General features: G+C 38.9%; 1 protein-coding gene across 2 annotated transcripts; it reads left to right on the top strand.

Annotated features, from left to right (window-relative positions):
* The first annotated feature begins 1,698 nt into the window (after positions 1-1,698).
* LOC109628564 (transmembrane protein 164) lies at positions 1,699-17,860 on the top strand. Of its 2 annotated transcripts, XM_020085709.2 has the most exons (7): positions 1,912-2,188; positions 2,369-2,742; positions 7,642-7,691; positions 9,952-10,018; positions 11,519-11,597; positions 14,841-14,941; positions 16,412-17,860. In XM_020085709.2, the coding sequence occupies exons 2-7, from the start codon at positions 2,380-2,382 to the stop codon at positions 16,616-16,618; spliced, it is 867 nt and encodes a 288-aa protein (XP_019941268.1). In that variant the 5' UTR covers positions 1,912-2,188; positions 2,369-2,379; the 3' UTR covers positions 16,619-17,860. The 2 variants fall into 2 exon arrangements, with proteins under 2 accessions (XP_019941267.1, XP_019941268.1); XM_020085708.2 differs by having other exon boundaries at positions 1,699-2,742.
* Positions 17,861-24,253: the final 6,393 nt, after the last annotated feature.

The raw sequence follows: 24,253 nt of genomic DNA on the forward strand, positions 1-24,253 counted from the left end.
CAAATTAGTTCTCTATGGACGCTGGTATTGGCAATCTGGTATTTTGTGTTTCACATCAATCAGACTTTTCTCCCTTCTCCATACACACAATGGAACGATTTCTGAAAGAACATTTGGTTCCCATCATAATCTAAATCGTACAGCCCATTGCTGTGAACATTGATCATTTTTGTACATAGTTTGGAGGATGTGTGTGATGAATTAACCTCCAGTTATTTTTTGTGTTATATATTTTCAAAAAGACGTGTAGGGTTGATCATTGTTATGACTATTTTCTTCAACCAGTAATAAAGGTGACCCACAATTGCTTCTTCTTTTATACGCTCATTAAAAAGTGTAAAAAGAAATTACAGCATATGTGTCTGACTAAAAAACGCAACTACCACAAGCAATTTCCCCAGTTGTCTATTGCTTTCATATTAACCTTTCCATTGCAATAAATCTGTCAGCGTTTATATTGATGGTGCACTATGGAAATCAAGGGTTCTCTCATTTAGGACTATTGACTTGCACAGAAAATACTGTGTGTTTACGGCCAATGTTTTATGGATGTACCAGTTTTATGGCTATACCAGTAATATACCAGTCATGCCGTCAATATATATTACTTACCATTATTAAAGGGAACAGCTCAAAAATATTTAATCTCCTTTAAAGTCTCAATTCCATGATTCCCTAAAACTTTGATTGTGCAGACCCATACTATTGTCAGTCAGAGATGGACGTATACTGTATGTTTCAATAACACTAGGGTTAAAGCATTTTATGTACATTCAGTATTAGTTGCCACACTAAAACCTGTTGGTTTTCTATGAGCGTTTACTGTCAGTATATGATTCCCGTGTGAGGATATATGCTGGTATTACAGGGTCTGCACTGGGCCTTGAATACATAGCGACAATATTGAATAATAAATATTTCCCTTAGCAACTTGCCTACATCAGTGTTTCATAAACTTGATTAACCAATGCGGGAGGGAGACACAGGAGGAAAATCATTGTACAGATACCACAGAGAGCTTGGTTCCAAGAATTCAATCTGTGAATCATTTTCATGTGGCGCATTGAACCGAGTGACTGACTCTACTTTATATATCTCACCCTGTGGAGGAGGAAACCTATTAACACAACGATTAAGGTGTAGTGTTTATATGAATCCAACGTGGGGTGAAATTAAAGTGATACACATGTGTCACTGGAGTCGTGGAAGCTATGGAGGTGTAGACTAGAATCCCAAAAATGTCTGTTTCTTAAACACAACGGGGTTTTACAGAGTTTCAGTGAACGTTCCATCGTCAATCGTCACATGAAGATAGCGGAGTCCTCTGAGCCGCGTCGGGATAAAATTAGCCCGGAGATTTGACTTTCAGGCTGTGTATAACTTGTGTTGGGTTAAACTAATGCCTATTGTTTTACAACAAAAGTTTTAAAAAAATCGGAAATACCTTGTGTGCATATCACTTGTGCTGTTGTAATCACGTGTGCAAATGGAAACGTATATTATATTGTATATTTAGCACCAATATCTATTTTTTTTAATGGGAGCACAACATTCATTCATTCACATTTATGTATTTGCTTCTTGTTATTATCGGTACAGTATCTGGTCAGAAAAGATAGTAATTCCTCCAGTTATCAAATAATAATAATAATATTTATGAATATAGCATTTATTGAAACATGGTTACAAAGCAATCAGACAAAACACGAAGTCAAAAACACAATAAAGTAAAAGGATCAAGTTAATAGAAACTGAACTCACTTAAAATCTGGGAAGGCAATATGGTGACAATGTGTTTTGAGCATAGATCTAAAAAAGGAAAGAGACTGTTCAGAGCCTCGGGGCAGTTTTCTCAAATTCTCCTCGTTGTTGTAGTTGGGCTGAGCCTGCCCAGCCAAACTCGGGGTTAACAGTTACCATCACATCAGTCCACCAAGGTAGGCTTGGTAAGCTAGGCTAGGCTAAGCTAAGCTAGCTTCCTGTCCGGTGTCGGTGCCGATGCTAACACGTCCAACCTCCAGCGCGCTGCGTGTTAGCCTGATACGAGTGAGGACACGCAGCCACAGGGGAACCGTGCTTCACAACATGCCAGTGCCCGTGTGAGCGTCTAGAGAAGCTAGCAGCAGCTAGGGGGAGTCTCGACTACAGCTGCTGCTAGCTGAAGTTCCCCATCACGTCTGTGGATGAGGTACAGTTAGCTAGCCACACACACACACGCACACACACACACAGGTCGAGGCGGTGGATACATGTCTACCTCCGAACCACGACACGAGCTACGGAAGAAGGCACATCTCGCAGTTCATGTTTCGCCAAGAAGTCAGTGTGACGTCGTTCATCCCATCTTGTTCGTATCTTTTCCAACAAGAGAAAAGGAATATGTCCCGGTATAACATATACAGCCTGCTGGACTGGGTCTACGGCGGCGTGGACCCGAAGTTCGAGGGCAACGGGGGGCCCGAGTGCGCCGCCTTCATCGCGCCCCAGCAGCGGGTCAGCGAGAGTCTGGTGATCGTCCTCATCTCCCTGCTGGAGATCGGCGTGGCGCTGAGGAAGATCAACCTGACCAGGGAGCTCCGGGCGGTGGGGAAGGAGTGCACCCGGGCGAAGGAGGACAGTCTGGGCAAGAACCTGTTGCTGGTCGCCCTCTGCATGACTTTTGGGGTGGAGGTCGGGTTCAAGTTCGCTACCAAGACTGTGATCTATCTGCTGAATCCATGCCACGTCGTGACCATGGTCCAGGTGAGGATGACACTGCAGCGATTGTGTGTTTGAGTTGTCACCATGAGGTCAACACACATTTCATATACTTTAACACACACTTGTTTGCATCCAACTTTCCCAAGCACACTGACAGAGTTGCCAGACAGGTTATGATGTACAATACGATGTCCTCCATGATGTCGATGACACTGTTTTCATCAGTGTAACCTCAGCCTCACCCATAATATGATTTGTATTTTACAATCAAGGGTTACCTGAAGTGCTCTCTCTTTCCTTGAGTTACACATCAACATGCTTTTCACACGAGCTCCATGCAACATGACCCTGTGGTACCAAAGTTTCCAAAGTTTGTTCTCGTCCTCATCACCTACTCAGACAGAGGTCCACATCACAACGTGGCTATAATAACAGTTTGACAGTTTATGACTGGAAGAGGAAGTGGGAAAGCCACAGAGGGGCAGCTGAATTTATGACTACACAGAATTTAATGATTCAGCTGTAGAAAAATGTAAGTGGATGTTGTCTTTAATTCAATCTCGCCCCTAGTGGCACTAAATTACTTCAAGGGCCTACCATGTGCACTGCTGCTGTAAGAACGTATAACGCCTGCATGTTTGACACTCGCTGTTGTCTTGTCCTCCTCTGTGCACGATTGAACACAACAGGTCACGGTTACAGGTCACGGCCAACTACGCTTTAATGTGTTGGATCATACTCATGAAATATGGGGAACACGTAATATTGATGTTAATATTTCACTCCACGCTAACGTAGTGTGATAGCCTGGGGACATTGATGAATTACTTGCTGTGATGAAGAATTGCCTGATGGCAGCAAAATGTCCCCAATGTACGTTGACAAAAGTTTAGATAATCCACCACAGGTCATTTCTCATGCATGTGTGTGATCACAACAGTATGATTTGTGCCACAGTTTCTCTTTCTCTTTTTTGAATGTGGTTATCAGGGTGGTGTTGTTTCCATCGACAGGGCGGCACAGCAGGGATTCTTTCCAGGTCTTTACTCATACCAGGGAACAAGGCCAGGGGCTTGCTGGAGCTTGTCTATATACAATTTCAGATAAATAGGTGGAGCAGAAAATGTATAATCCGCGCTTGGTGGCGCATCTCAAGGATTCCGCCCACAGGTGGACTGGAATAAGGATTGATATGTTTTGAATAGTTGACAGCTCAATAGAGGTGATGTTTTTGAGGATGTGTCTGTTTGATTGTTTAAATCGGTTTGTTGTGAGTCATTGTAAGTTCTGACACCACTCTCCACGTCTTCATCAGAGCTGGTGGATCTGCAGTAGGAGGGTGTGGCACATTTTTAATCTGTTGCATATGTGAGAAAAAAAATACACGGATTAAGGATTTCTCTATTTTTAAACTTTTTTTTTTTAAGCAGACAAAAGGACACAGAGGTGATTACACAAGCATGGGAATCAATAGGCAAAATATCCACACACATACCCATTACCACCCATCCACACTCACTCATACTGGTATATAAATCCTCCCATACTATCTATACAGAAATAATTTGGTACAAACACTAAAAATTCTTCAAGTGTTAGGAAACCATGACGCTCATAATGGGAAACCATCTGTACCTCTGGAAAGCCCAATCTAATTTTATCCTTTGAGCTATAGTGGCGATTGCTGAGATTTTAATTGAACACAATGCATAAAACAGTGTATCTGGAAGTAAGAATTATCCTATTGTATGTTATTTTGAGTGGGACATGTTTATTGGTTAAAAAGACTATGAATAAAGAGAATATAAAGAGTTCCCATGGTGCTTGGTGCCGAAAAATGGTGATGCTGAAGTGACTACAGTCCTTGAATAATCTGCATCCACTTCACCTGTGAGCTGCTAAAAAAGAATGAAGGCACTTGCCTGTGTTGCTAAGCTGCAGCAGGTTATAGTCTATATCATTGTTCTATTTTGGATTGAAGATCAGTTTAAGACTTCTGATGTTTACTCTGTGTGTGTGTCTGTCGCTCTTCACACAAATTGACAATCACATTTATTTAGCTATTATTCAATGGTGTTGGATTTTAAATCGGGATCGTTCTGGTTTCTTTAACCCTGATGTCCTGGCTGTGCACGTCACGTGAAGTCTTGTGTTGTGTGTAGCAGGTGAACTGCCTGTGAGACATGTCTCATAAACTCTAGCGCGAATAGAACAAACACAAAGTGAACTTCAAGGACTGTGTCTCCTTGTAACTTCTGATTAGTGTTGGTGTTTATTGTAAACGTGTAAAGTGAGCGAAGGTCAGTAGGGGTGTGAGGAGGGAGGCCATTGAAAAATAAACATCGGAAACCCCCCAGTTTGTGAATGCACACATTGGGGAAACTATTAACTAGGATGGGCAAGAAAAGGTTGGTTAGAGGTTATAAATGTCGGTTTTGATACATTTTCGGTTAATTGCTAAGCACCAGTGAAACATAATGCTTTACAGTGGCACCAGCATTCGCACTGGCACACACACACACACGATGTTTGTAATTCCTCCATGTGGAGAGCATCACAGTGACAGACATCCTACTGATCACCGACTGATCAACTTACTCTCCTGCTGTATTCTCTGTAGAGTCCTGTGGATGTGGTTGGGGCTCCTTAAACCAACAAATCAAATAGCAGATGTAGTAGAGATGTTAAAGTCTAATCAGAATCTTTGAGGGCTTAGCATCATTGTTTATGTGTATAATTATTAGACAGTATATACATGCCACTCAAATTTTCTTCAGTTTATTCCCAATCAAAGAAGAGATGAAACGGTGTGAGAATTTCATATCAGAATTATATTGACCAAATTATCATGGTAGTCAGTGTTTTGTTTGTATTGTTGAATGTCCTGACAAAAAGTACTGGTACCCAAACTCTAGTAATTTCTAAGTATTATATTTATATATCCATACATTAATAATATAGCCAATGCCATATCACATGGATTTGATTTGATGTACAACATTAACATTAAAGGAAGAAGGCTTTTGTTTCTTACCCGTTAGTTACTTTTTTTTATAGGTTTACCATGAAAGTATCAAAACTGCAAATCTTTGTATCTGCTCTTTCTTAAACGCGAAGAAACTAAGATCTGATGCAATGTTACAAACACTATTATTTAACTCTCTTGTGAATATAATCATAAGCATGATTTGAATTGGCCCTTACTGTACAAATGTTTTCAGGGATGATGGGATGGGTCTTAGTGTTGTCATACAAGCGTCTCATCCCCTGCTGCAGGATTCTCAACTGAGCTGGAAGTTTCCTTTTTAATACATGATGGCAGATAAGCTCATATCAGACATACAACCACCCTATCAAGTTAACTGTCCTCCCTTGCAGATCCCAGCAGGAGTCTGTCCTGATTGGACACACTGATCATTTAAAACTCTTATAGATAGGTTTGGTTGGTGGATGTGGATAGATACTGTGACAGGCTGCAGAAAACCCCCTCAGGCATTTCTTCAGCAGGTTGGAATGGAGTTAATAGCAGTTTAAAACACTATAACACAGCAGCAGCAAACTTTTAAGAATTTGTGCTGTGCTTTTTGCCTCCAAATGGAAGCACCACGCTGTTAAAAAGCTGTGTGCAAATATCCTGTATCTGTGCAACAGACTACATTATCATTACATAGAGCCACATTTATCAGCTGCAGCACTAACATCCAGCAAAACAGATTGTTCTTGGTACTTTTCAACAGTTTCCCTTCACATCTTTAGAGATTATTATGCAGCTACAGCTGTGCTTTTACTTTGAAATTGCTTTTGAACTGATGAAAAAAGTTTTTTGTTTGATTTAGTTATGTTTGTAGTACACAAGCACAAAATGTGAAAAAAGGTTAAGGTACGAAAAAAGATCCATCACCATAAATATCAGTTCTGTGTGGTAAACAGTTTTGTGTTCCAGTATTTCTCTGGACGAGGTTTATCCTAGTTAGATTAGTGTCGCCTGGACTCTCTTCTTATCTCGCTGCCCTCTGTCGGCACACGTATGATTATAAAATACTAAATATTTTGATGCAACACTACTCCTGCTCTCGTGTTTCAGATACACGTCTTCCTCGCAGGACTGCATCATGGAACAAGAACAAAGATGTAGGCACTCTGTTTCATCCTGCTGTACCTCAGTACATTTATATTTCAGTAGTAAAATTAATAGAGAGAAACCACCATAAGAGTTAACAGTGTCTTTTATGCAGCAACAACAGAGTCATGGCTTGTTTGACTCATGACTGTCATCGAGCATTTCGAGAAAGTCTGGCCTGTTCAAGCACATGGCACATTTAGCAGTGATCAGAGTACAAGCAGGAAATGCAAACCCACGACATTTCAAAACGCACCGTAAAGTCTGGATGTAATAATGACTGGTTTGGTAGTGAATCAAATGAGTCACATACAAGTTGCATTCTCAGAAATTGTCTCGGTGTGAATAATCCAAACTTTTGGCCGATTTTTCAGCTTCACAACATTTGTATTCATTATACTACCTTTCCAAAAAGACCAATCTATTTAGCTGAAACTCTCACAACAGTGGAACTGATAAACTTGTGTTAAGTTCCCAGGATCTCCTCTTCCAGGAGAAAGATCTACTAAAATAGTCTTGAAATAACTAAATGCACAAAGAAGTTTTCAGTTTCTTTTTAAATGATGTTTCAATCCTCCTGAGTCTCAACTCTACATTTAGTTTTTCTTGTTTGGAGGCACAAAGAACCTGACAGTTGCCAGAGGGATGATCTGTTCAGGGCTCCTGTTCTTATATTATTAATAATTGTTCAAGTCATTCGTACATTTTCATTACTTCCAGCAACGAGCACCGGAAGCTCTTGGAGCATTCAAGCTTTTTAACAATGACTCTGAATTTACTGTGATAGTGCAGTTTCTCATTTTCCCCTGCTTTCCTCACAGATCTTCCTGCTGGCCTGTCCGCCGGGTAAAACAGCAATGGTTGTATTTAGGTGAGTATATTTACACCATGGCCTATGTCTGGCTTTGGTCTCTGTTATATACAACCATGTATTTTGTGAATATACATCTGTAGTCATGCTGAAGTGCTGATTATAATTGGACATCTTTGGGTCATCCACCCTTTTCAACCTGCAGTTGTAAACGGCTGTAAATTTTGAATGCAATAAAAAATGATTGGGCAGACATAGCCAAATTGAACATGGATTTTATTTTCATATAAAAACAATTGCCTCATTGATTGCAATTACCTGTGCACTTCTACAGAGTAAATTGGGTTTTCACAGTTTCATTGTAATGGATTCACTGAGCTTTATGGTCTCCTCTCCTCAGCGACTTCTCAGGTCCGGGCAGTTAATTATTCAGGAGAAATGACTGTGTTCTTGCCAGAGGGAACACGATGTCGGATTTACACAGAAAAAAAACAAGCAGGGTCACTTTCTGTTGCCGTAGCCCATGGGAGTCTGAAGCTGTGTCTCACCTGAAATGGCCATAAAGTACCCTGCTATAAAAATAAAACTAGAGTCTGGGAAGTTTTACCAAACACAACATTAAAGGCTCGGTAACCGAAGTCTCTATCCTTTCTGAGAAGTCTGCAGTCAGCCACGCACAGCTCTTCATCCAACCCAAACCAGGCCCAGATCTAGTGGGCAGGGGTGAGCAATGCCCACCCAAATTTCTACTCTGCCCACCCAATTGATCAACTTTGTTCTGTTCCATTTGAATCTGCTAATTACGTTTATTTCACTCGCCCCGTCAAAATTTCATGATTTCCGAATTGCAGGTTGGACATAGGGCTGGGTTTGAAAAAACTATTCTCCAATCCTTATTGGAATGATCCGATATCGATTCATAGAAAGGATCACGCTGAGGTCCCCAGGGGAAAATAAGTTTCGTTTTTGGCGCTGCCTTCAGGTGCTGTAAAAAATAAAAAATAAAAACACTACACAGAGGACAACCAAACCAACGTCTGCAGGTGTTCACAGTTTGTTCATTTACTAAAGCAAACCGGGCTGTTGAGCTTGTTTTTAACATTTTATAAATTAATTACATCTGTATCATTAAAAATAATCTCCAGTGGTTTGTTTAATTACAGCATTATCCATTCACAGATTCCTGAATAGAACTCATTACCTGCATGTGTGCCTCTGCCCAGGAGGTTTGGCGGAGCTAGTCTGTGCACATTTGTTACATTTAAAGATAATAATTAAATAATAATCATTATTACTATTATTATACCACGGCTTGGTTAAATGTGAGGCATTCTTTAAAACTTGGAAAAACTGAACACTAAGTCCACTGTGTGAAAAGGTGCCCACCCCATATTTTGAATTGCCCCCCAAATCTGAGCAGTCAAGATCCAGGCCTGACCCGAACTCAAACTTGTAATATTGATGATAATAAATGGTATCATATGTGGAGCTCTGGAAAAGTCAATATGATGGTATAACTATTTGTTTGTACTGATTAATATTTGATGGTAAATGCTTATTTCCTCCCAAAGCACAACAGCATCAGTGATTCAAGTCTCAGTCCAAGTATCGATCGTGAGGAGAAATACCAAAAATTGTTTATAAGAACTTCCTTTTTTAAACATAGTCATTGAGCAGGGGAGAAATAGTGGGCAAGGAGTGCTAATGATCAATAAACGTATAGTGAATGTGAATTTGAATGAAGCGGGCTGTTTCTCCAGACGAGTTCAAGAGGCCCCTGAGAGTGACTGCTGAGTTTATTTAATCTGACACTCCTACAACGCTGCTGTTTTCCCAGTGACCTTAGCTGTCACAACAGTTGTTTTGGCTCATTTGACAAAAAGAGCAGTCAGAGGAGTTAAGATGAAGGTCCAGACTTTGACACATAAACTCCAGGGTTTTTATGGATGGTGCCTCTCTGAATGATGCTTGGTTAAAAGGAGCATTTATCCTCGTGTTGGACGGGCAGAAGTTAACTAAACAAGCATCACACACCCTCTGGGTGTGTGCACTTGGACTTATATCTTTGCGAGGACCATTTTGAGCATAGAATTTCGAGGTGAGGACATTTTGGTAAAGTGAGAATATTTTGTCCATTTCTTACTTTTTCAGAAGTGCTTGTATCATTATACTATCAATATGTCTGGAGTGCAGTGATGCATGGGACGTAGAAATGGTCGTTGAAAGTTTTCTGGGGGTCTCAGACAGAGGTGGGGTTGACTGACATGTAAAGTTTCTTTGTCATTATCCTTGGTCAGTGTTTTCCTCTGTGTGTTTGCAGGCTGCAGGTCCACATGTTGAATGGTGCGCTACTGGCTTTAATGTTCCCTGTCGTCAACACCAGACTGGTAAGTAACCAGCACTGGAACTCTCATTCACACTATTCCCTCTGCAAGCTTACTTTCTGTTTCTGAAGTTATTAAGGACATTTTCTTCTTCATTATCCATATTTCTAACTTTTCTGACAGCTCAACAAGAGAGCAAGTGCTACCCCCTTAGCTCTGATCCGTTTTTTGAGACTTACTTGTGACATTTTATCTTCTTGTCTAAAAAAAAAAAAGAAAAAAAGACATTTATATGAATGTGATGTTTAAGAAGTCTTGTCTCTACGAGAGCACGAATCTGAAGAACAAAATCTAACAAATGTCAGACCCATGGCAGCATAAAGTATGAGTTTGATGAATGATGGAAATGTTTTAGCGGAGCTTGCACAGTTTGAACTTAATTATATATGTATATACATACACCGAAGCAAAGTTAAAGTTTTCTGCCTCAACTCTATTTCATTATCTGAGACAGATCTGGGATATATGAAGTATGCCTTCACACAAAAGTTTTTAACATCCATGAACATTACGTCATGTGTCTGCTTGCACTTTATCAGTTTTCACCACAGATATAGCAAACACAACTACGGACTGAACGCTAATCAGATTTAACATTAACTGAAAGGCAGGTTACGTTAGATCCACATTAATTGTTATTGCAAGAGCATTAATTTGTACATTTGTATGCATTAAATGTAATCTGTAACATTTACAGAGAATAATTCAATAATTTGTATTCATTAAATATAGTCATCTCTGACCTCGATGTGCAGACACATGATAAATAATATATTTTTTATTACACCATTAATATAAACTCACTGCAGCCGTGCAGTTTTTTAAAATGTATTATTAAGGTCACACAGTGGCTAAACCAGCTAATTTGTCACTAATATTACATTTATTGCTTAATTTTCTACAACAAAGAGGTTGAGTGTTCTGCTGATCCTAAGACGCAGAGCTCTCTGTGATCAGGTAGTCGAACCTTCTCATGACTTCTTTTCACTGGCTGCAGAATAGGAAAAGCCTCACTTCCTCTCTGCTTGTGAATTCTGGTCTGAGGTCACACACACAGAGTGCAGGAGGTGTGTCCACAGGTTTAAGACTAAGGGGACAAATTTAAAGGAAGCATTAGCAGAGAAATTCTGTAATAAGGCACAAAGTGTTGCTGGATGGTTTGATGAGTATAAAGGTTATGTGAATCATATTCTATTTGCTTCGCAGTCAGTTATTAGGACTGTGAATTGGCAGTCTCCACCATAATCATCAAAACACCAAATGAGGGAATATCTTTTGGAAGAATGGTGGAGCTGGAGCGCAGGAAATCCAAGCACAGGCAGGGTAACTTTGAGTGAGAACATAAAAAAATCTGAACGTGAAATCAGAAAGTCCTGCTCTCCAATTGAAAGACCATGCTTTTGAATAAAGATTGGAAATATGGTTTAAATAATTGGATCACAAGACGCATTACTCAGCATGTTAATACCAGGTCTGATATGAAACATTATATTCTCTCCACAGCTTCCGTTTGAGAAGGAGATCTACTACATCCAGCACTCCATGCTGTACCTGGTGCCTCTTTATCTTTTCAGGAAAGGAGGTAGGTGTTCATTCATTTTGTCTTTTGCCCCGGTTCTATCTCCATTTCATTGACACCCATAGTGAAATTCATTTCACATGCCAAAAAAGCCGGCTTATATTACCATGACACCTTTCTCCGTGCATGGATTCCCTTTCTGTGTGCGGCCTATCGTGTTGGCTGTTGCGGCTCATTTAATCTTCACAGCTTTATTTATACTAAGCAAACATATGTTGCTGCTCCGTCTACAAGCTACATGCTACTGAAGAGCAAATATAAAACCTTGTGTTGCTCCACTGTGTCTTCCAAAGGTGAAGGTATTATTTAAATGTGAAGAACGGATTTCATTTCTCCTGTGGTTAGAACTATAGGAGGCAGAAATCATTACACTTGTAGTTTATAGATTTACAGCGTTTGTTAACTAAAAGTGGGACTCATGTGACTGTGGAATGTGTGTATGTATGTATGTGTGATTTATGTATTATTATATTATTACTACTGCTAGCCACACTAGTTAGTCACTCATTATGGGCAAGTTTGAGAGACAAAGAATTAAATATTTTACAACAGTTTGATCCATTCTTTCTGTTACTCGACTGGGTTCCTGTCAAATTTATCTAATATTATAATAAACAGTATTTAACACCCATCAGGTAAAATGATTCAGGAAGAAGCAGTATACTGAATAAATAAAGCATAATAAACAAAGCTGGATAAGAAAAAAAGGTAAGGTAAAAACATGTCAGGAGGAAGCTATTGTAAAAATATTTCTTTTTTATAGTTTATTAGATTTAGATTAGTATTAGGAAGTCGTGTTAGATAGAGGAAAGAAGTATTGACAAAAAAATTCTCAATAATTAATTGTAGGCCTTTTTGTACCAACTGATTTTCTAAATTTGTATTTACAGTGGTGCACACTGCAGAACACAGCTTATCTAACCTTCAGATATGACATTCAATATTTAAAGTTCTGCAGTTTGATAAGAAGTGAACTAAGTCAGACTACTAGATCGTGTCTTGAAGGGCGTAAACTTGCAATATCTTCAGTTTCCACAAATGGCAGCAGATGCATGTTGGATGTTTGTCTCTGAGAAACAGCTGTTCAAAGGTTCAAAGGTTTTATTTGTCATCTGCACAACAGATACAGCGTACATGTTGGCAATGAAAATCTTAAATCCCAGGCACCTCAAGCAGCTCAACATGTAATAGTGTCAGAAGATAATAAAATAAGAGTATCTAAAAATACCAATACAGTGTCCAGGTGCCCTCAGAGTCACAGAGCGGCAAAGACAGGAGGAGAGATGTTGCATGGGGCAGCTCCCAGCTGTAAATGTGTTAGGACATAGGTGAAATGATTAAAGGTTTCTACACAGCCCACAATAACAAGGACAGGTCAGCTTTAAATAACATGTCACATTTTACAGGGTTTATTGTTGGTTTAAGTGTGTGAGAATAGAAGTCAAGTCAATGACAGAGAGAATTATCTAGGGTGTTGCATGTTAACTAAAACTCATCCCATTCTTCATTTGTGACACAATACTGGAGGCAAACAAAAGAAAATATTTGATGCTCAGATTACACTGACCAGGAGCTGCACATTTGATGTTTCCTCACTGTGCTGTAACCAATGTCAGCAGTGAGGAAACAGGAAAAGCCAGTTTGACACCACATCCTGTTACTGGTTCACAGTGTTTCTTTTGATTTGACTTGTATAAGAAGGATGTGAATAGAAACAGTATTTTGTGAATGGAAAACAGTATTTGGTTCTTTAGTATTGTGTCACAGAACATACATCCTGTGTGTTTGCTCTCTTTTTTAACCCACAAAAACGAATTCAAGACAAAAGTCAGTTCAATCCAGGGATGAGGTGGAAACTCTGGGTTTAGTGTTACTGCAGTAACTCTGAAGCTGAACGGCTCGAGTTGCGTGCAGGTTTATCTTTAACAAACCCACAGGTTCCTTCTGTTACTTCCCGTCGTTAAATTTCCTCATTCATACAGTCGCTGACAACGCCCATATCAGAACACGTGGATTTGCATTTCCCTGTTCACTCATTTGTTACCCAAAACCCATGCTGACTAACAGCACGTCTTTCATTATGAGCCGTCAGTCATCAGTGGGAAGTAACTGAGACAACGATCCATTCGCTTCGTCCTCGGCACGGAATAAAATGTGCACACTGTCGGTCCTTACAACACAGTGACTGTCCGGTTGTCTGTCATTTCCCCTGCACCGTGCGTTGATCTATGTAAAATTGAATAGAACTGGACAAAATGTAGTTTAAAATTATGTTTTTGAATATATAAGCTATATATAGTCTTTAGTCATCATTTCAGCTACAATGATTAGTGCGTAAAATATAACTTAAAGGGTTTTTAATGTTGAATAGACGCAAAAGTGAGTCAGACTATCTATAAACAAACTGTCCCGTCTGTTTGATTTGCATTTCAATGTTCTGCTGCCAGCAGCACGTTGTGCACGTTGTAGTATTAGGGCCACTCAAAGGAAAATAAACCAGAGATTTCGAGAAACTAGTTGTAATATTAGAAGGATAAAGTTGGAAATTTGGGCTGCATTTCTTATTATAGGAAAAATATCAGAAGGTCAGCCTGGAAAGTGAAGCATCTTGTTAGGTTATACTTTTTTTTCAAAAAGGTAATACTTCATTTTTCATCAGCACCACATTATCATAAGTATCAGGTCTTTGAAAAGCCCACACAGACATGGGGGAAGCTGTGTCTGTTTGGTAATGGTCAAATGCAGTCTGTTTTCTCTTCTTTCCTTATATTATAACATTATTCTCGAAGTCTCTGATTATGTTTGGTTTCTATATGACCCTGATACTCCATCTTAATGCTGTATGGTTTCAGATGAAGAAATACATTTAAATGTTGAATCTAAAAAGCAGCAGGTTCTGGCCCGTGCTGAATGAGATGTATAGATGTGTTGCTCCAGCTCTTTTACTGCTGTTGCACATTAATCTGTCTGGCTCCGCTGGATTAAGATGGAGGCTGTGCTCTTTATTTACCCAGTAGCACAGTGAATAGCAGAATCACCTCCATTTATTTATTCACCCCACACACACACACACTCTTTACTCAGCCTGGATATACTCAGAGTTGGCAAAACTTGGTCTGAACAGCTGATCTGAAAAGTTTCCCCATCTCAGGGTTCGTTGATTCAGAGTTCAGGTTCAGATGTTTTTGAAATCCGCTCTCTGGAATTCTCCCCAGATGTTTCCTAAACAGTTGTTTGTTTCTGCAGGTGTATACAAGCCTGAGCCTCTCGGGGACATGTGGTGGGCACTCCTCTCCACAGGCATCCTGTTCCTCTACCACTTCCTCTTCTTGCAGGGTCTTGGCCTGGTAAGATGGAGCCCTCTGCTGGGCATTACTTGACATTTCATTATGCAAAATCTTGTGTCAGTGGTTTCATTTCTGTGGAGACTAAATCAAAGTTTATTTAAGGTGTGATCAACAGGAATACATGTTAATATTATCCAATGCTATACTGATTCAAAGAAGAGGCACTGTGGAGGAGAGATGTATTGATCGCTTTATATATTGGTGTAGTAGTTCAAATGAATGAATGAATGTTTTAAAACAAAGATTTGTAATAATGACTTATTACACAAACCCATCTCACAACACTGAATTAGAACATGCATGTTAATCTGCACAGTCCAGAAATAAGTAAAGCAAACATACCCATGCAAACATATATATATACTGTAAATACTTGCACATGCATATTTACACATGCCTACATGTGTATATACTCTCATGCACACATGCTGCATAGATGCATTCATAGTCTGATTGTTACTAGTTTTTTTTTCCGGCCAATACTGATATCAATATTTGAGATATTGGCTGATCAACAATTGAAGCTCAGCCTTGGTCTCTGTCCACATGCACATATACAGTTTACACACGTTTACATAGACACACTTATGCAAACTGGTGCCAACACCTTGTTGACTGGTAACTACAGGACACCTCCAGAGAAGCCTCTGCGGGTCAGGGCTGTTTTGGTCTTCTCTGTTCCTGGCAGTGATGCATAAAATCCATCCCCCAAGATAGTTGTTAAAGTACATGCAGGTTTTCTGAGTCCTCTCTTGCTGATTGAAATAGCACCATGGCTAAATTTAAGTGTAATTTCAGATTAAAGTCAATTTATTGTCACGGTAACAAACGCGACTTGTTTACAATCAGCTCTGCAGTTTTGTTGCAGTAATAAACAAAGCTTGGCTAGCCGGGTCTACTCAGGTCAACTCGACTATACACATAATGTGGAACAGACAGTACCCATGGTAATAGAAGGGGACTCAACTCTAGCTCGACTGATTGTATAAAACATGAATCTGAACTTGTGTGGGCCCCAGGTCAGGCCTCTGGTCCGTCAGTTCCGATAGACGCATGAAGAGCTTTACACTGAATCAGATTAATAAAGTTATTCACTTCACAAAGAATGAGTTTCATTATGTAATGTTGTGATGTAAATGTGTTTCTCCACAGATTTTAACCAATTATAAAATCACTGAAAACCTATACGTATGTAAGTCTTCATTAAACAGCCACTAATGCAGACATGTGACTGCAGAGTAATGGATGCAGTCACACATTGAATAGTAGAGGATTTACTGACTGAACTCCTTTAGTTGATAGCTTTGCAGAATAGAAATCCAACGGAAATTAATAATTAGAAACACGTATACAGTGAATTCAACCATGACACTTAGCAAAAACTCATTATCCAAGTGAGTAGCACTTATTATTCTGACTAGAATTTGCATTATAACAAGACGTGCGTTTACTCAATCCCTCTGTCTGCAGGTGACTGAGGTCAACCTGAACAACATGCTGTGCCCGGCCGTGTCCGACCCCTTTTACGGGCCTTGGTACCGGGTTTGGGCGACGGGCCACCAGACCCTGCTGACCCTCGTCCACGGGAAGGTCCTCACACTCCTGTCGCAGCACACCGGCTCCGTCTGCAGATACCTGCTGGACGCGCTCCGACTGCGCAGCAAGAAAGTCGACTGAATGTTCGCAAAGATGCACACAGACCTAGCCTTTCACTCTAAATGCCTGCTCATCCAGATTTTAAATTTTTTTAAAGCAACATTTTAATGCATCTTTTAAGATTTAACCATCTGTTTTACTGAAACGTGAGCATTTCAGGGCCAGTGAATCAATGTGTCATTCTTTTAGTGTTGTAGTTGGCTTGCATACATACATACTTGCATGGAAAAACATAATAGGAATTCTAAGGCTGGTAGTTAGCGCTGTTGAGTTTGCCAGATCTAGCCTTGCTTGGAAATATCATTTCCAGAGATATGTAAGTGAATTTGTGGATGATTTCTCAAGCTGCCTTTTTGTAATCGTTGTGAGGACAGAGAAATGGGAGTCACCAAAAATGTCACTACTGATCTGCAGTTCTTACACTTTCATTTCTTTACCTCTTTACGCTAGATCTAAGTTATGTTAGTAATGCTGCCATTTTATTTGTCTCAAGATTGTAAATGTGAGCTTTCGTAAATGTTACTGCTCGTTCAGTTGGAGGATTTTTATTCGACACGTATGATCACTTCTCAGCGTTGTCATGACTGAAAAAAAGAAACGTATTTATGGCGTCCCTGTGTTCTCACTTCATCAAACACATGGACAGGTAGTGAACGCCTCGCTGTTCAGTGGCCTCTTCTGTGTTTCTGTTTCCACCCCGTTCTGATCATTCCAGTTGTGATAATCTGGGGACATGCGGATGTAGTACATGCTGAGATTCCTTGTGATGAATGAGGATTTATGGATCTCCACCGGGATGTTATTACCTCCGACCATGTCATGTTATTTTTGTCTTTTATTTTTTGGTAATGTTGGACCACGTTTAGTGAAGTATAGATTTCAGTGAGTTGGATGAATGTGGGAAAACTTGAAATGTTTCTGGGCTGGATTTATGCATAATGACACTTGAATACAATTTGTTGCTTAATCTTCCAAAGCATCCTGAATTCACTCCACCACCATATTCGCAACAAATCACAACCTCACAAAAAAACAAAAAAAATCAGATGATCTTTATGAGGTTTCCATATGAGAGAAAGTATTAGCTGATGTTGATGATTGAAATATGTCAGTCTGAGTATAACATTTCATTAATGAGGGATGTGTTTATTACTGTAGCATATTATTGTACTTCACTGTAAAGAAGGGATAAGAAAAAGTTTTGTATTTTTATCAGTTCAAGTGTATGTTCTTGTATTGACCATAAAAGTGATGTCAACCTCTTCTTGTGGAAATGTAGCATCTTTTCGAACCGTGTTCAAGGTAGATCTTGGAATGTTGAATACGTGCAGTTTAAAGACTTCAATCTCAAGACATATTTTGTTTCAACTGGCACAGTGCACATAGCTTTCAAGATGGATTCAAAATTCACAGTGCACAGTACAATGTATAATTACACTGCATGCAGCTCACAACACATAATAAAGCTATAGTTTCCTAAGTAGGAATAAAAGCTATGTAAAAGAAAAAAAGTCAATAAAACAAAAAAAATATGATGTTGCACAACTGAAATTACACGTATTGAATGATTTAATAAAATGTAAGCAGACATGGGATTATTGCAAATATTGGATTAAATAGCACGTACTCACAGCTGATATTTAGAACAGTCACGTATTGTTAAATACTGTAAACGCTTACAAGTGACTCTTAAAAATGGTTGTGACTGAACAGCTTGGGGAAATTTCCACAATCCCTATTTTAAAGAGCATTCCAATGAAAAAAATAACATCTACTAGCACCTGTAAAGCTAATGTGTCTTGTTCGATCTGTACAAAAGCATAAAAACTATTTGGTGGTTTTCCCTGGGCTGTTTCTTTGCGAGGCTTAGTGACTTTTTGTAGGTTTTTTGTTATTCCTTTTGGCTTTTTTTGTATAGATTAAACAAATGTGATATAACTGTTAAATAAGTGATAACTAAAAAGCTTTACAGGTGCTAGCAGATGACTAGGCTAGAGTGTTTTCAAGGGACCTACAGAAGTCTGATTAGAACTACAAACCATCTTTGAGACATTTTTCTTTAATGTGTATTCAGTTTTAGTTTGTACTAAGGTGGTTGGGAGTCAGGTTTTATGACCTATACTGCAGACAGCCACCAGGAGGTGATCAAGACACTTTGGCTTTGTATTCAGGGTGTAGTCATGTCCTCCATCTTTATATACAGCCTATGGCCTTTACACTAACCAGCTGCTGGCTCCGGCTTCGTAGCAAGCAGGGTTGTGTCATTTAACCTCCAGCAAGAGAAAAAGCAAATATGTGTATTTCCAAGCTACTCCTTAAATAGCCGCTTGCTTGACTCATACAGATTGTGTGTTTGACTTCCTTGTTTTCTGTGAGGTCAGGTGGGGTCTATAAGCTTGAAAGAGCTGCATATTGAATGAAGTGCGCTGCAGAGTGTTTTCACAGGCCTGTAGCACCTCATCTCTTCAGACTGTCAGGAGAGGAGCTCCACCTAAAACACTGCAGCGGCTGCAAAGAGGCCTCAGGGTGATAGTGAATTAAAAACAGAAAAATGTTGAAATATGCTGCTCTTCATTTCAAGTGTCTGCAGATTCAGAAACAAACAGAAGAGCGCTCACAGGAAATCGCTGCGGCTCCTTTGTAAGATCAGGCTCCTTTGTTGCCTCAGCCAAGGAAGGTTATGTTTTCACCCCCATCCGTTTGTTTGTTTGTTAGTTAGCATGTTTCTTAGGAAGCAAGATTGTGCAAAAACTGCAGGAACCAAACTTGGTGGAAGGATGCAGCATGTGTCAGCGACGAGCCCATTCAATTTTATATTTAGATCTGGGGGCAGAACCAGGATGTTTCTCTTCCACTTTCTTTAATGCTCAGAGATAGGGTGTTTTTTCTCTCTCTGATTTCCTAGAGAATAATACTGACAGTATGATTGTGTGCATTTTGGTCCAACTTGATTGGATTTAAGGGGACTGTCTGGCCTTGGCGCAGCTATGGGCTGTTGTAGTTATTTTAATGTAAGGCAGAGGCAATAGGAAAGCTTTCATTCACTTGATGTGAAATTAAGTTTCGCTGGCTGCTGCACAACAAATGTCCAGGCTCTTGGTCAGCACAGAAATAATCAGTGCTCGAGGAAATGGAGGCTCGTGACAGCAGGGTAATAGAGCTGACACAGTTGACACATTTGGTAACACAAATGGCACATAATACAAAATAGACCCCTGGTGAAATAAAGTGAACTGAGATTGAAAATGGACCTGGTGCAATCTCTGTCTTTACAACACAAGTTCACTCCACTCACTGGTCGGTATCATTTATTCAGACAGCTGGAGGCCCCAGAGGTGGGAGATAAAATAAAGTGCTGGTTAGAATTTGATCTCAGGCCAGTGCTGGGTTCATGTGTGGTTGTGAACAGGCGGTTATGAACCACTCAGCTATCTGCGAGCACTTAGCCCCGAATATCATGTAACAAGCAGCAAAGTATTTTAAGATACACCTGCCCAGACTTCTCCTGCCTGGGTGATGAGTGGTTTTGGTGTGGATACTGGCAGAAGGAGCAGGCGTGTGAGGATCCTGCTCCTCGTTACAGTCACAGCTCCACGTTAACCATGTGTGCAGCTCTGTGTGGACGCAGCGTTGTTAACAAATATACGGCAGTAAACATGGTGCTGTTCAAAAACACACATATTAAAACTCCAAACATAAAAGGAATCTAATAAATCCTGACATAAAATGTATACAGACCAAATCAATCAAACGTTTTCCAAATGTACTGAATTGACCATCAGCTACTAGCTTGCACCAATTTGTATTACTTTTCACTTTTTGTGGTCGGTGCAGAACAGAAACAGATAAAAAAACATGTTTTATTTTTTACACATTTAGATTTATTATCTTCAACGAGGAGTCTGTGTTTTCATGTGTTTGTTTGTTAGTAGAATTACGCAAAAACTACTAATTTCTCAAGATTTTTCTTTAGATTGATATTTAGGAATGTGTACAATTTGGTGCAGATCCAAATTTGGTTCTAGTGGCTTTAAATGTGTTTTCATTGGAGGAGGTATGTACTCTACTGAGCACCATTCTACTTATTTTTATATCTATTTTATATAGATGAATTTGTTAATCTAAATGTTTATTTAGATAAGTAAATCTAAATTTAGGTGGAAATGATGGTACTGACAAAACCTCGTACATATAGAATTATTTATAAATCTAAATGTATACATGTACTGTCATTTCCACATACATTTGGATTTATAAATAATTCTACATGTACATGGATATGACAGTGCCATCATTTCCACATGTATAGAGATTTATTTACGAATCTTAAAACTCCATTAAAGACAAGTTTAGGATGGGCAAAAATCACCACCATTAATATTTAACAGAATAATAACAATTTAAGTTGACAGAACACATCCCAGTCCAGCAGCTTGGCAATAAATGCTACAACTGTAGGAGTAGTAAACCGTATTTGACAAATGGTTCATAAAAGAAGCAGATGTTGGAGGCCATTGTAATGGAACACATGAGACATGTTGTTGTGCAAGTTCACAATGCTTTGATCAGCACAGACAAATGTTTAATCCACATCCTCTATTTAGTGGGAGATACTCTTTATAGAGAAACACTTTATTAGGAATAAGCCCTTGAGCTGTATCAACTCTTTTCAACACAATAGTAAAAGTACATTAAGTACATTCAGACAACATATTTAATACACACACATGAATAGGACAAACAAAGTACAAAGCACACAATACAAATAATCAGTAATAAAAAATGGATTGATAGTTTATACATTGATATATTGTCATTGATAGAATTAGAGCAGAACATTGTCATACTTATATGTATTACTATTGGGGACATGCACAGCTGGTCCTATATAATAAGAAGACATGGCACTTTTGAATAAGTGAAAAGATGATATGGATCAAATATTTGCTGTTTCTTGAGGAGGATCTGAATCATCAGACCCTGCTCATCATTGTAACACTAATCAAGAAAATGAGTCAACCCTTAAAATGTGATGGTGACAGTCCCGTCTGAAACGTGTAATACTGTGCATTGATGTTTCACTGTTATTCTTCTATTATACATTATGAATTGCCATCTAACTGTAATTCCACTCACAGGATGACAGTTTTGACATCATTCTTGGGTCTGAGGTGAGGTTTCTTGCACTTGTAGTGTTAGCTTTGCTCTACAGTACAGTACAGTAAGCCATGATAAGATTTTCAAATCAAATAAAAACGATCTCATCACAAGATTCAGTGAGTAGCGGTCTTGGACCTTTCAGTCGTATCGCATGATCATCAGCAGTTATTTAAGTCACCCTGAAAGGCAACTTGACATGAAGAGCTCCATTGTGAAGTTTAAAGATTATATAGCTTGATTCTGGCCTGAGCACTGAACACCATCTTTACTGCAGCCAGAAAATAATTTCGCCCTGATCCACAGCGTGACCCAAACGTTATATAAAAACGTGATGCCTGGAGTTATTACACACAAAGCACTGATACATTAATGCACTCTATACTTAGTTGCCAGGAGAACAGGGACAGCTTCCAGTGGTACAGTGATTGTTTGTTTTGTCGTCCTCAAGAACGCCTCGAGAGAATCTTTTCCAATTCGGCACAAACGTTCACTGAGACTCGTGGATTAGCTGATTAGATTTGGGTGGTTAAGGTCACGGTGGCCTCACAAAACATTTTTGATCTCTTGAACATGAAATCTCAACTCTGCCTTCACAGATTCTTTTCCTATTTTGACCAGTTGTCACTTAGTCTCAAAGATAAATGATTAGATTTCAATGGTCAAAGGTCACAGTGACCTCATAAACCTGGAAAGAGAATATATGAAGATTAACTGCACTGGTTTGTGAAGTGGCATAAAACCACAGGGCGATAAAACTAGTTCATAATGTGAATGAATAGAACTGTTAATAGAACTGTGCTCAGCTGCCTGTTGAGGTTTACACTTTATAAACAGCATCTATCACTTGATGATACAGTTGTGTAAGTGATACAGGAAATTACAATGAGGGAGAGAAGTACACCCATATCCAAAGAACAAATTACCTCGGTAGGATAAGAGTTACAAGTTACACTGAAACTAAATGTGAAATTCATGTGTGGTGTTCCTATAGCTCCCGTGAAGCAGCTATACAGCGTGTAACAGAAATGTGAAAATCAGATTTAGAAATTGAAGACATGAGGCCGCAAATGCAAAACACACTGAAAGACAAACATGATGGATAGTCAGTTAAACACGGTGACGGTGCTAAAGGTGGACTTCATTGAACATGGGCTCAATATTAACTGTTATATATTCCACTTGCACTAAAGAAAACTTGATAAAAACAGGGATATTGTCGTTTTTGAATCCGAAATGATTGTAGCATACTTGATACTCGAAGTGAAGTGAGCGGGTTAGCTTCATGGAGAATGTGGCCATAATGACTGACAGTTGAGCGGAAATTACTTTTTGAAACAAAACTAGTTTCCATCAAAGTCTGAGAGAACTTGAGTTTTCACAAAACCTGCTGCTTTCTGAAAGAATCTCTTGGTTTTGAGAAACCAAGTAAAAGCCATTATCCCTGGTGTGAATGAAATTTGGCTCCTGAAACAAATGCACAGATCAGCAGGGAAAATCTACAGACCATACCGTGGATAGTTTTCATAAAACATTTGAAAGCTGTATTCAATTTCATTAAATACAACAGAAGACCAATTCAATTGTAGATTGTATCTATTTTTTTACTTATTGGTGAAAAAGTCTAAAACTTGAACACTTACAAAATGCTGTATCAGTGTGTTTGTGTGTGCTGAAAGAAAATTCCACGACACATTCTTTTCAGTTGATTTTTTGTCTTTTATTGAATAAATGATTTAAAAGGTAATAACAATGTTTAAAACTACTACCTTCACATCCATTGCTTACATACTCAGATAACCCATCTATATATATTCTTTCAACCCTCCCCACTTTTCTTTTGCAATTTTTTTTTTGCTTTCTTTTTTATCTTTTGTTTTTTTTTTTGTGCGTTTGTTTATTTTTGTCTTTTTTTTCTTTTGGAGTCATACTATCTTTAATAAATGCCCGTTTCAAGTCTCGTCACACTAACAGCAATTCAAGAGGAAGAGAGGAAGGGTCTAGCTCTACAGGGGGATGGATTTGAAGTTCCCATTTCATATTTTTCCATCAACATTTTTCAAGTTACTAAAGCAGAGGAGAAAAAAAAGATCCAAAAGTCGAAAGGAAAAGAAATGAAAGTTGGTATGAGGAGTTACACCAGGCAACCCTCCCAGCCCATCAGGCCACTGCAACTGAAGAAAATCATTTTGTACAGTGACACGTCATCGAAGTCAGTGTCTCAAAAATTCAGAACATAGAAAACCACTAAAATAATTTTGAAACTAGATCCAAAATATTCTTTTGAAAAGAAGTAATTTGATGTACAAAAACAGTCATTTTCATTTTTTATGTGCTTTTTTAAAATATTTTTTTAATAAAAGTTTCAAACACAAGTTTATTGTAGATCTTATTTCATTCGTCATTATCATTATTATTATTGATTCATTTACTTTTTTTTTTTTTTTTAAATTCATCTATCAGTGCGATTGTATACCAGTGCAGCTACTGGGTCCAGAG

The sequence above is a fragment of the Paralichthys olivaceus genome, chromosome 15 (genome assembly GCF_024713975.1).
Source record: "Paralichthys olivaceus isolate ysfri-2021 chromosome 15, ASM2471397v2, whole genome shotgun sequence".
In the NCBI taxonomy this organism is placed as follows: domain Eukaryota; kingdom Metazoa; phylum Chordata; class Actinopteri; order Pleuronectiformes; family Paralichthyidae; genus Paralichthys; species Paralichthys olivaceus.

What these genes read in the sequence shown, in the direction of transcription:
- LOC109628564 (XM_020085708.2), top strand. Translation starts at nt 2,305, where the DNA reads ATGTTTCGCCAAGAAGTCAGTGTGACGTCGTTCATCCCATCTTGTTCG. An exon ending in ACAGCAATGGTTGTATTTAG is followed by an intron (nt 7,692 to 9,951) that starts GTGAGTATATTT and finishes GTGTGTTTGCAG; the next exon opens with GCTGCAGGTCCACATGTTGA. An exon ending in CTGTCGTCAACACCAGACTG is followed by an intron (nt 10,019 to 11,518) that starts GTAAGTAACCAG and finishes TTCTCTCCACAG; the next exon opens with CTTCCGTTTGAGAAGGAGAT.